The 12,458-nt window shown below is 41.7% G+C and overlaps 1 protein-coding gene across 3 annotated transcripts in view; it reads right to left on the bottom strand.

Annotated features, from left to right (window-relative positions):
* LOC139545122 (dedicator of cytokinesis protein 8-like) overlaps positions 1–7,127 on the bottom strand; it is a 93,134-nt gene extending 86,007 nt beyond the window's left edge. For all 3 annotated transcript variants that reach the window (XM_071352533.1, XM_071352534.1, XM_071352535.1), the window contains exon 1: positions 6,973–7,127. In XM_071352533.1, the coding sequence (XP_071208634.1) occupies positions 6,973–7,025 (53 nt within the window). In that variant the 5' untranslated portion in view covers positions 7,026–7,127. The remainder of the gene's footprint in view (positions 1–6,972) is intronic.
* Positions 7,128–12,458: the final 5,331 nt, after the last annotated feature.

Here is a 12,458-nt window from a genome sequence, read left to right as displayed (position 1 = left end):
GACATACTGTTATGTTCAGTACTACTGTCCTCCCTTCCACTGACATACTGTTATGTTCAGTAGTACTGTCCTCCCTTCCACTGACATACTGTTATGTTCAGTACTACTGTCCTCCCTTCCACTGACATACTGTTATGTTCAGTACTACTGTCCTCCCTTCCACTGACATACTGTTATGTTCAGATCATAGCTGCTTTTCTCTCTCTCTCTCAGTTAATGTCACCTCTCCCGGCTCTTACTGACACCTACCATCTTTCCATTTACTGTAACAAGCATCCTCACCCTCTGAGCAGCGACCGACACCGGACATCGAAAAGTAGTTGAAATTTGGTCAGTCAGTAGAGCAAAGTAGAGTACAGTATAATGTATTGCATTCTACTATACTCTGCTGTACTGTACTGTGCTTTAATGTCCTGTACTGTGCTGTCCAAACTTGTGAAACATGGACGTCTGATTGGTTCAGTTTTGGTCTGGTCCGGACCAACCAAATCTGGTCTTGTTTGGGGGCAGAGCTCATTACAATAATAGCCTGTGTGTAGAATAATATCCAAATATGAAAAAGGAGGATATTGCATATTTCTACCTTAGTGTACCTATTTAGGAAACATCACCATGAAGAGAATGACATTCATAATTATGCATTTTTGAATAGTACAAATCAGGGACCCATGATGAAATTCTGTTACTGTAATTCCGTTACTGTAATTCCGTTACTGGACGTAAATCCACTCCACCTACTGTAGTCCAAACTGAAACTCAAGGTATCATGTTATAGCTGACACCCCATTCTTTCAGCAGACATCTTCGACTCTTAACTCTGAGTAGAGTTTGTGAAAAACGTGGTCACATAAAAAACTAAGGAAGATTTGACCCTACTTCTGTTAACAAACTTTGCATCTGCAAAGTTCTTACAGTAAATGTGTTTGTAAAATGTTCTGTGTAAATTGTTCAAAGTAGTTCTTTGCATAGAGTTGTATGGTTTGTTAAACTTTCAAATCAGTGTTTTTTGTTTGACATACATTCTAAAGTGAAAAGTCTTAGCGTAATTCCTTTATCGTGGAAATGCCCAGTTTAACTGACAACATCTGGTGTCAAACTAAGAACACTGTTAATATGTGAAGTTGACATTTTAATTGATTAATCAATTAGCTTCAGTAAAGAGCACAACATTTACAGTAGGGATTTTTTTTCTAGAGAGAAAATATTTGCACTTCTCTTTAATTCCTCCTCCTTTATCTGGTGTAAGAAACACGTGTTTCCTGTTTTAACACTGTCATGAAATGAAAAGAGAAGTGAACCAAATGCTGTCTGTGTCATAGTAGAATTCCCTTCTAATTTCATCTTGATAGAGAAAGAAGAATGTCCTGATCTGTGCTTAGAACTGCTTACGTGTGAGAAACAGTGAAGAGCCAAAGGGGAGGACTGAATCTGTTGTACATTTCCAAACTGCCTGCCTACTTAATTCAAGCTTACTGAAATTGAGACCTGTTTGTTAACATTTTGAAGAATACAAATGGATGATAAATTGTCAGTCAAGAATGTAAACAATAGCTTTTCATCACCACAACAACAAAATGTGTCAAATTCAGTGAGTAATCACTGTTGCTGGAAGTGAACCACGCACATGCACGATCCTAACCTTTCACAGCTTGGTGAGCAGCCAGTCCTACGGTCAGCAACAAAAACCCATGTGGACAGTATAGGCTGTGGAGACCGAGCCCATTAGCTGGCTCAGCAGTGGATTCAAGACGCAACTGAAGATGCTCTCCCTTTCAGCAACTGACCTCAGCCCTGTTTCACAGTAGGTGACGATACCAGGTGTTACGGATACAAGTATTCTATGTGTATTTCTTTTCTCTCCTTCTCCCCTACTCACAGGTGACCCTCATCATTCCCCAATCAGTCATCAATCAGTCGCTAATCAGAAGACACCTGCTCCTTTTCTCCTACCCAATCACAGTCCCTTTCCCTTGGTTTAAAAACCCTGTCAGTTGTTTTCTCTGGAGCTCGATCTCTTTGTGTAGCAATCTCTCTGTAAAAGCCATATGTTTGTAGATCGCGTGTGTAGTTTAGGATACATGTCATTTTGTCCCCACCTGTGAGTATTGGTTTTGTTATGGTGTTTGAGTGTTTGTTTGATAGTGGGAAAAGGGGGTAACCAGACAGTTCGCCCATGGGCATACACTACCCGTAGGTGAACTTTGTTAAATACACTAGTTAGAACTGGGTGGACCACCCACTGTATTTTTGGTTAGTTAGTTAGCTGTTGTTGAAATAGGCTAGTCTAGCTTAGGGGTGTTTTTGGATGCTTATTTCTTTCCTTGGGTCCAGCTCAGCCCCTTTTCCGTGTGTTTACTAATAAACCCTGAGTTTGACGGTAGATTTAAGTTGTCGTGGTTATTTGTTCTCACTGTTACGTTTTCACTATTATAATTTGTGTTACGGGTCCCATTACCATCCCCCCCAGACTGTCGGGCCAAAGGGATTCGTAACACCAGGATCGCAATATTTTATCCAATGCAAAAATGAAAACACAAAGCAAACCAAACTCTTTGGTCCTTTAATAACCTGCTGTATATAAAATATGGTGTGCTAAATCTTGGAAAATAAATACATTTGACTCTGGATGACAACATAATGATGTTTGTTTCCAACATTAGGGCTGTTTTCCTAAAGAAGTCAAATCTGCTTGGTGTTTTGTTTCCTTGCCACGATACTAATGAGTATCACGATACTGGTATAGTCACGGCCCTATTACACAAGAGACTCTGCCCCATCTTCTCCACTTCAATCAAACTGTCAACTATACGGCCTGTCTCGTTAATTAACTACAGGTAGGGTGGGACTGACCTAACTTCAACAGGACACACAATTATAAATGTGTAATGTAGCTTATAGCTGGGGCTAGGATGCTAATTTGGATACTATACATTTTAGAATGCCACAAAGTGTTCCCGAAAGAGCAAGAACAAGGTGTGGGTCTCAATACAAGGGCTTTCATAACCATTGTAACAGCTCAAAAGTTACAACTCATGTCTAGTGTAAAGCTAAAGATGTCTATAAGGTCATGAGAGAGAAACATTTGTTGTATCAGTGGACTAAAGGCATGACAGACAATGGTCTCATGTAGACTACTTCCTCTCCACCTGGTCGGTGTGGAGGAGGAACAATAACGACATCCCTCATGTATAACCTCTGACTGGGCTGCTAGATGGGCTATATATATACAGTGCCTTCAAAGTTCACACCCCTTGACTTTTTCCACATTTTGTGTTACAAAGTGGGAGGAAAATTGATTTATTTGTCAACGATTTACACAAAATACTTCAAAATGTAAAAGTTGAAGAAAAATGTTAACATTTGTAACAAAATTATGATATATCTTGACTAGATAACTATTCAGCCCCCTGAGTCAATACATGTTAGAATCACTTTTGGCAGCAATTACAGTTGAGTCTTTCTGGGTAAGTCTCTAAGAGCTTTCCACAACTGGATTGTGCAACATTTGACCATTCTTTTCAGAATTCTTCAAGCGCTGTCAAATGGTTTGTTAATCATTGCTAGACAACCATTTCCAGGTCCTGCCATGGATTTCCAAGTTGATTTAAGTCAAAACTGTAGCCAGGCCACTCAGGAACATTCACTGTCTTCTTGGTAAGCAACTCCAGTGTAGATTTAGCCTAGATTTGGCCATCTCCCAGTGTCTGTTGGAAAGCAGACTGAACCAGGTTTTCCTCTAGGATTTTGCCTGTGCTTAGCTCCATTCCATGTATTTTTTATCCTGAAAAACTCCCCAGTCTTTAACGATAACAAGCATACCCATACCATGATGTAGCCACCACTATGCTTGAAAATATGGAGAGTGATACTCAGTGATGTGATGTTTGAGGAAAATACAAAACACTTCGTATTCAGGACAAAAAGTGAATTGTATGTTTCGAAAGAAAAAAAATTCTGTTCAGGCTTCCTTTTCACTCTGTCAATTAGGTTAGTATTGTGGAGTAACTACAATGTTGTTGATCCATCCTCAGTTCTATCACAACCACTCTAACTGTTTTAAAGTTACCATAGGCCTCATGGTGAAATCCCTGAGCAGTTTCCTTCAACTCCAGCAACTTTTAGGAAGGACGCCTGTATCTTTGTGGTGACGGTGTATTGATACACCCTCCAAAGTGTAATTAATAACTTTGCCATGCTCAAAGGGATATTCATTGTCTGCTTTTTTTTTTACCAATCTACTAATAGGTGCCCTTCTTTGCGAAGCATTGGAAAACCTCTCTGGTCTTTGTTGTTTAATCTGTGTTTGAAATTCACTGCTTGACTGAGGGACTTTACAGATAATGTGTTGGGTACAGAAATGAGGTAGTCATTCAGAAATCATGATAAACTCTTATTATTGCACACAGTGCGTCCATGCAACTTATGTGACTAGTGAAGCATATTTTTACTCCTGAACTAATTTAGTTTGCCATAACAAAGGGGTTGAATACTTATTGACTAAATACATTTCAGCTTTTCATTTTGTATTTGTGCAAATTCCGAAAAACATAATTGCAATTTGACATGGGGTATTGTATATAGGCCAGTGACAAAAAAAAAATCGTAATTTAAAATTCAGACTGTCACACAAAATGTGGAAAAAGTCAGGGGTTGTGAATACTTTCCGAAGGCAATGTACACAACATGCAGAGGAGAAACGATCAAACACAGCACACCACACAGGGCTCTACGCGGACCTTTGGTTTAGAAGGAGCACGTGTGCGCCTAAGTTGAAAGATGTAGGCACACACAAATACATTTTGGAACACAATGAAAAATATTTGAGGTAATAAAGCTAGAATCTTATTTTTCTAGGCGCACTGCTGCTCCTAAAATAAAATTCCAGGGCGCACAGTAAAGTATTTCTGCGTTTATAAGCGAGTAAAATGGTGGCACTGTAGAGCCCTGACAGATATAGAAACGTACAATGAGTAGGCTGAAGACCTGACGTTGAATTGCAGAGAATTCTACGTCAGGCAGAACTTAGCGTTTGGATCAGGAAAGTTTCCTCTCACAACCTCTACAAGCCAGAATGCTGGTTGGTCCTTCTGCAGGTAGGAATTTGAGACAAAATATTCACAGATTAGTGTTATCAACCCGACCGACAGTATGCTGGTCCGTATATTGTTTGTATTTGCGTTCTTTATTTTAAATACTGATGCAATTCACACGTGACAAACACTTGCACAATATGGCTGAGCCTAACCGGACAGAAAACACTTCCAGCTGATTGCTGAGGAAACGTGCATCGGTAGACGACATTCGATTATAGTCCACTATTGTTTACATATTGTGTATCACGTGCAATGCCTTTACAGACAAATACAAGCGACAGAACCTACAGGAGCCACAAAAAGTTAGGTAAACAACCCTTTCCTGTGGATACCCTATCTCCACCTCCTACTGCCAAATGGACCAACAGCACGTAAAACCGGTAAAGTGTAAATATCATAACATTCTGCTTTGTAGAGACTATTTAGTCTTTTTTACAGTGACTTCTTTCCAGTCTGCTGTTTAGGCAACCCAATGATTGGGAAATGAAGGCAACAAAAATACACTACATGACCAAAAGTATGTGGACACCTGCATGTCGAACATCTCATTCCAAAATCATGGGCACTGATATGGAATTGGTCATCCCCCCCAGTAGCTTCTTACAATTTCCCACATTGTATAGCATATTATGCATTGCTAATACACTATATTGCTAATACACTGCATTAATATGGAGTTGGTCCCCCTTTTCTGCTATAACAGCCTCCACTCTTCTGGGAAGGCTTTTCACTAGAAGTTGGAACATTACTGTGGGGACCCTCTTCCATTTAGCCACAAGAGCATGAATGTGGTCAGGCACTGATGTTGGGCGATTATCCCAGTCAGCACTCCAATTCATCCCAAAGGTGTTCGATGGGGTTGAGGTCAGGGCTCTGGGCAGGCCAGTCAAGTTCTTCCACACCGATCTCAACAAACCATTTCTGTATGGACCTCGATTTGTGCACGGGGGCATTATCATGTTGAAACAGGAATGGACCTTCCCCAAACTGTTGCCACAAAGTTGAAAGCACAGAATCATCTAATTTGAAGGGGTGTTCACATACACTGTATATGCAAAAGCATGTTTGCGCCAGCACAATAAGCTCTTTGTGAAGTAAGTAGGTCTAACGGTAGACTGAAAACATGTGTTCTTGTTCATTGGTCTTTTGGGGGAAATATAGGTAGGCTCTAATATAGGTAGAATAGGATTTGTTTTATGAATATTAGTCCACTCCTTTAAAGATGTTAGAACTAAATGTGTGATAGGTAATTGAATGAAATAAATCTATGTTTAATATCCTTACTCATAAGAAATAACTATGGAGTTATTAAAGCAAATATCATAATTTAACTGAAGGAATGCAACCCACCCATGATAGAGTACCCTACAGTCCCAACATGGCCAATGCTTCGGTAATGGAAATAGAGTCTCTGATTTAAAATGTATGCCGAACAAAAACCACTGATTTCAAAGTTTAACAAACCATACAGCACAATGACAACTTTGAACAATTCACATAATAAATCATTTTTTTTTTTTTTACATTTAGCCTAGGCCTACTGTAAAAAATAAAACAAGTTTGCGTCTGCACAGTTCCTACTGTAAATGTATTTTTTTTTTATCTGTTGAAATTGTTAAAATTATTCCTTGTGCATAGAGTTCTATGGTTTGTTAAACTTTGAAATCAATAGTTTTGGTTTGGTATACATTTGAAAGAGAAAAATCTAGGTCTCAGCGTAATTCCGTTATATGAATTGCCCGCATGTAGCTGCGTGTATAGGAATCCACTCGCCTTTCCCTGACGTAACAACAGCTCAAATCAGTAGCCTATGAGAACTATGAGTTCACAAACCTGATCATGAAAAGTCGTAAAGGTGTGTGAGAGAGACGAACATTACCTGTTAATTTTCAGAGCGAACGCACGTCGCTCCGCGCTCGCCAAAGACGACATGAGCAGTTTACTCCAGTTCTGCGGTGGTAGCTACAGTTTCCCTGCGGAGTGGTAACTTCTCCTACCGCGCTGCTAGCACAAATGTCATCACAAGCCTCATCTTCGCTGTGGCAGCGTTCTGGGTGGAAACTTCCGCATTTGAAACCTTCCCCATCCCAACCAGCCAGACACCGGCTGCGGAGTGGGAGGGGATCACACACACACACACACACTCTCACACACACACACACACACTCTGTCTCTCTCTCTGCTAGACACACCCTTGGGTTTGCTTAATAAGCAGTCTGACGTGTGTGTGTGTGTCTAAGAGAGATAGGGTTGAGATCGGGAGGGAGATATTGACGTTTTGGAATGCCCAAATTGACATAGCCGACTAAACTAAACTCCTCGATTGAGTTGTTCTGAGACTAGCGGGCTGGAGCTCCGACGTCACATAAAATGACGTTTTTTTTATACTGATTTCAACACGGTAAGAATAGCCCGCAATTAGGTTGGTTGGGATGGGGAAGGTTTCAAAGAAGGCTATTCTTTGGGTGCTGAAATTTAGTAGTTTTTTTATAGAAACATACTTTCATGTTATGTTGTAAATTGTGGAGTTGAGTTTAATCGGCTAACATTGACATAAACCCATGTGTTTCTGATCTATTCTGATCCTAACAGCTTTTGAAATGTAATTTGTAGAAACATGCGCTCTGCACCATCAAGGGTTTAGATCAGTGGAGGCTGCTGAGGGGAGGACGGCTCATAATAATGTCTGGAATGGAGCAAATGGAATTGCATCAGACCATGTGTTTGATGTATTTGATACCGTTGCATTGATTCTGCTCCAACCATTGCCACAAGCACATCCTCCCCAATTAAGGTGCCACCAACCTCCTGTAGATTATATCTGATGGGAGTATGATCTTCACTTGATGGGGTCATATATAAGTAGCAAATCAAGGATGAAGTACATCAGAGAGGATATGTGAACAAAAAAACAACAAATGTAGCTTGATTCAAAACAGAATGTGCTGCACTGCAAAACAAAATACATGGGTATTTATTAGAAAGGATACAGCTTTTGTCAGATTTTACTTTTTGTAGCAGGTTATCAATTCAAAGTTGATTTGTTGCATACACAGATTAGCAAATGTTAAAGCAGGTGCAGTAAAATTATTGTGTTTCTAGCTCCAGCAGTACCGTAAATATCTAACCGTACAATTAATAACACACAAATAATAAAAATAAAAGAAGAAATTAAGAAATATCTGAACGAGCAATATCAGAACGAGCAATATCACATCAGAACGAGCAATATCAGAACGAGCAATATCTGAACGAGCAATATCAGAAAGAGCAATATCATATCTGAACGAGCAATATCAGAACGAGCAATATCTGAGTCCGGAATATAAATATGTGATGTGTATAGACAGTATTGACAATATACAGTATAAACAGGAAAAAGGTACAGCAGTAGTTACATGGATGAGATTTGTCAATGATACAGTATTTACACATAAAGCAAATAACCAATTAGCTTTATTAGGTTAGGAGAACTTACGCAGCAGGTTAGGAGAATTAACGAGGCAGCATATAAAAAAAATAGATATATATTGGTCACATACACATGGTTAGCAGATGGTATTGATAGTGTAGTGAAAAGCTTGTGCTTCTATTTCTGACAGTGCAGCAATATCTAACAAGTAATCTAACAATACCACAACAACTACCTAGTACACACAAATCTAAGTAAAGGAATGGAATAAGAATATATACATATAAATACAGTTGAAGTCGGAAGTTTACATACACTTAGGTTGGAGTCATTAAAACTCGTTTTTCAACCACTCCACAAATTTCTTGTTAATTAACAAACTATAGTTTTGACAAATCAGTTAGGACATCTACTTTGTGCATGACACAAGTAATTTTTCCAACAATTGTTTACAGACAGATTATTTCATTTATAATTCACTCTATCACAATTCCAGTGGATCAGAAGTTTACATTCACTAAATTGACTGTGCCTTTAAACAGCTTGAAATATTCCAGAAAATTATGTCATGGCTTTAGAAGCTTCTGATAGGCTATTTGACATAATTTGAGTCAATTGGAGGTGTACCTGTGGATGTATTTCAAGGCCTACCTTAAAACTCAGTGCCCCTTTGCTTGACGTCATGGGAAAATCAAAAGAAATCAACCAAAACAATTGTAGACCTCAACAAGTCTGGTTCATCCTTGGGAGCAATTTCCAAATGCCTGAAGGTACCACGTTCATCTGTACAAACAATAGTATGCAAGTATAAACACCATGGGACCACGCAGCCGTCATACCGCTCAGGAAGGAGATGCGTTCTGTCTCCTAGAGATGAACGTACTTTGGTGCGAAAAGTGCAAATCAATCCCAGAACAACATCAAAGGACCTTGTGAAGATGCTGGAGGAAACGGGTACAAAAGTATCTATATCCACAGTAAAACGAGTCCAATATCGACATAGCCTGAAAGGCCGCTCAGCAAGGAAGAAGCCACTGCTCCACAACCGCCATAAAAAGCCAGACTGAGGTTTGCAACTGCACATGGGGACAAAGATCATACTTTTTGGAGAAATGTCCTCTGGTCAGATGAAACAAAAATAGAACTGTTTGGCCATAATGACCATCGTTATGTTTGGAGGAAAAAGGGGGAGGCTTGCAAGCCGAAGAACACCATCCCAACTGTGAAGCACGGGGGTGGAAGCATCATGTTGTGGGGGTGATTTGCTGCAGGAGGGACTGGTGCACTTCACAAAATAGATTGCATTATGAGTGAGGGAAATTATGTAGATATATTGAACTAACATCTCAAAACATCAGTCAGGAAGTTAAAGCTTGGTCGCAAACGGGTCTTCCAAATGGACAATGACCCCAAGCATACTTCCAAAGTTGTGGCAAAATGGCTTAAGGGTAACAAAGTCAAGGTATTGGAGTGGCCATCACAAAGCCCTGACCTCAATCCTATAGAAAATGTGTGGGCAGAACTGAAAAAGCGTGTGCGAGCAAGGAGGCCTACAAACCTGACCCAGTTACACCAGCTCTGTCAGGAGGAATGGGCCAAAATTCACCCAACTTATTGTGGGAAGCTTGTGGAAGGCTACCTGAAATGTTTGAACCAAGTTAAACAATTTAAAGGCAATGCTACCAAATACTAATTGAGTGTATGTAAACTTCAGACCCACTGGGTTCAGTTCCGGCGCCGAAAAGAGATGGCTGCCTCGCTTCGTGTTCCTTGGAAAATATGCAGTATTTTGTTTTTTTACGTGTTATTTCTTACATCGGTACCCCGGGTAATCTTAGGTTTCATTACATACAGTCGGGAGGAACTACTGAATATACGATTAACGTCAACTCATCATCGTTCCTACCAGGAATATGACTTTCCCGAAACGGATCCAGTGTTTTGCCTTCCACACAATACAATGGATCTGATCCCAGCCGGCGACCCTGTGCGACGCCGAAAAAGGGGAAAACGTGGCGGTCTCGTGGTCAGGCTTCGGAGACGGGCACATCGCGCTCCACTCCCTAGCATACTACTCGCCAATGTCCAGTCTCTTGACAATAAGGTTGATGAAATCCGAGCACGGGTAGCATTCCAGAGAGACATCAGGGATTGCAACGTGCTCTGCTTCACGGAAACATGGCTAACTCAAGGGACGCTAACGGAGTCGGTGCAGCCAGCTGGTTTCTTCATGCATCGCGCCGACAGAAACAAACATCTTTCCGGTAAGAAGAGGGGCGGGGGGGTATGCCTTATGATTAACGAGAAGTGGTGTGATCATCATAACAACACACAAGAACTCAAGTCGTTCTGTTCACCTGATCTAGAACTCCTCACAATCAAATGTCGACCGCATTATCTACCAAGGGAATTCTCGTCAATCATAATCACAGCCGTAAACATTCCCCCCCAAGCAGACACATCGATGGCCCTGAACGAACTTTATCTGACTCTTTGTAAACTGGAAACCACACACCCTGAGGCTGCATTCATCGTAGCTGGGGATTTTAACAAGGCTAATCTAAAAACAAAACTCCCTAAATTCTATCAGCATATCGATTGTGCTACCAGGGCTGGAAAAACACTAGACCATTGTTATACTAATTTCCGCGACGCTTATAAGGCCCTCCCCCGCCCCCCTTTCGGAAAAGCTGACCACGACTCCATTTTGTTGATTCCAGCCTACAAACAAAAACTCAAACAACAAGCTCCCGCGCTCAGGTCTGTTCAACGCTGGTCCGACCAATCTGAATCCACGCTTCAAGACTGCTTCGATCACGCGGATTGGAATATGTTCCGCATCGCGTCCAACAACAATATTGACGAATATGCTGATTCGGTGAGCGAGTTCATTAGGAAGTGCATTGACGATGTCGTACCCACAGCAACGATAAAAACATTCCCAAACCAGAAACCGTGGATTGACGGCAGCATTCGCGTGAAACTGAAAGCGCGAACCACTGCTTTTAACCAGGGCAAGGTGACCGGAAGCATGACCGAATACAAACAGTGTAGCTATTCTCTCCGCAAGGCAATCAAACAGGCTAAGTCTCAGTACAGAGACAAAATCGAGTCGAAATTCAACAGCTCAGACACAAGAGGTATGTGGCAGGGTCTACAGTCAATCACGGACTACAAAAAGAAAACCAGCCCCGTCGAGGACCAGGATGTCTTGCTCCCAGACAGGCTAAACAACTTTTTTGCCCGCTTTGAGGACAATACAGTGCCACTGACACGGCCCCCTACCAAAACCTGCGGGCTCTCCTTCACTGCAGCCGAGGTGAGTAAAACATTTAAACGTGTTAACCCTCGCAAGGCTGCAGGCCCAGACGGCATTCCCAGCCGCGTCCTCAGAGCATGCGCAGACCAGCTGGCTGGTGTGTTTACGGACATATTCAATCAATCCTTATCCCAGTCTGCTGTTCCCACATGCTTCAAGAGGGCCACCATTGTTCCTGTTCCCAAGAAAGCTAAGGTAACTGAGCTAAACGACTACCGCCCCGTAGCACTCACTTCCGTCATCATGAAGTGCTTTGAGAGACTAGTCAAGGACCATATCACCTCCACCCTACCGGACACCCTAGACCCACTCCAATTTGCTTACCGACCCAATAGGTCCACAGACGACGCAATCGCAACCACACTGCACACTGCCCTAACCCATCTGGACAAGAGGAATACCCATGTGAGAATGCTGTTCATCGATTACAGCTCAGCATTTAACACCATAGTACCCTCCAAACTCGTCATCAAGCTCGAGACCCTGGGTCTCGACCCCGCCCTGTGCAACTGGGTCCTGGACTTCCTGACGGGCCGCCCCCAGGTGGTGAGGGTAGGTAACAACATCTCCACCCCGCTGATCCTCAACACTGGGGCCCCACAAGGGTGCGTTCTGAGCCCTCTCCTGTACTCCC

The sequence above is a fragment of the Salvelinus alpinus genome, chromosome 19 (assembly GCF_045679555.1).
Source record: "Salvelinus alpinus chromosome 19, SLU_Salpinus.1, whole genome shotgun sequence".
NCBI classification, from domain to species: domain Eukaryota; kingdom Metazoa; phylum Chordata; class Actinopteri; order Salmoniformes; family Salmonidae; genus Salvelinus; species Salvelinus alpinus.
This window is presented reverse-complemented; position numbering and strand designations above follow the sequence as displayed.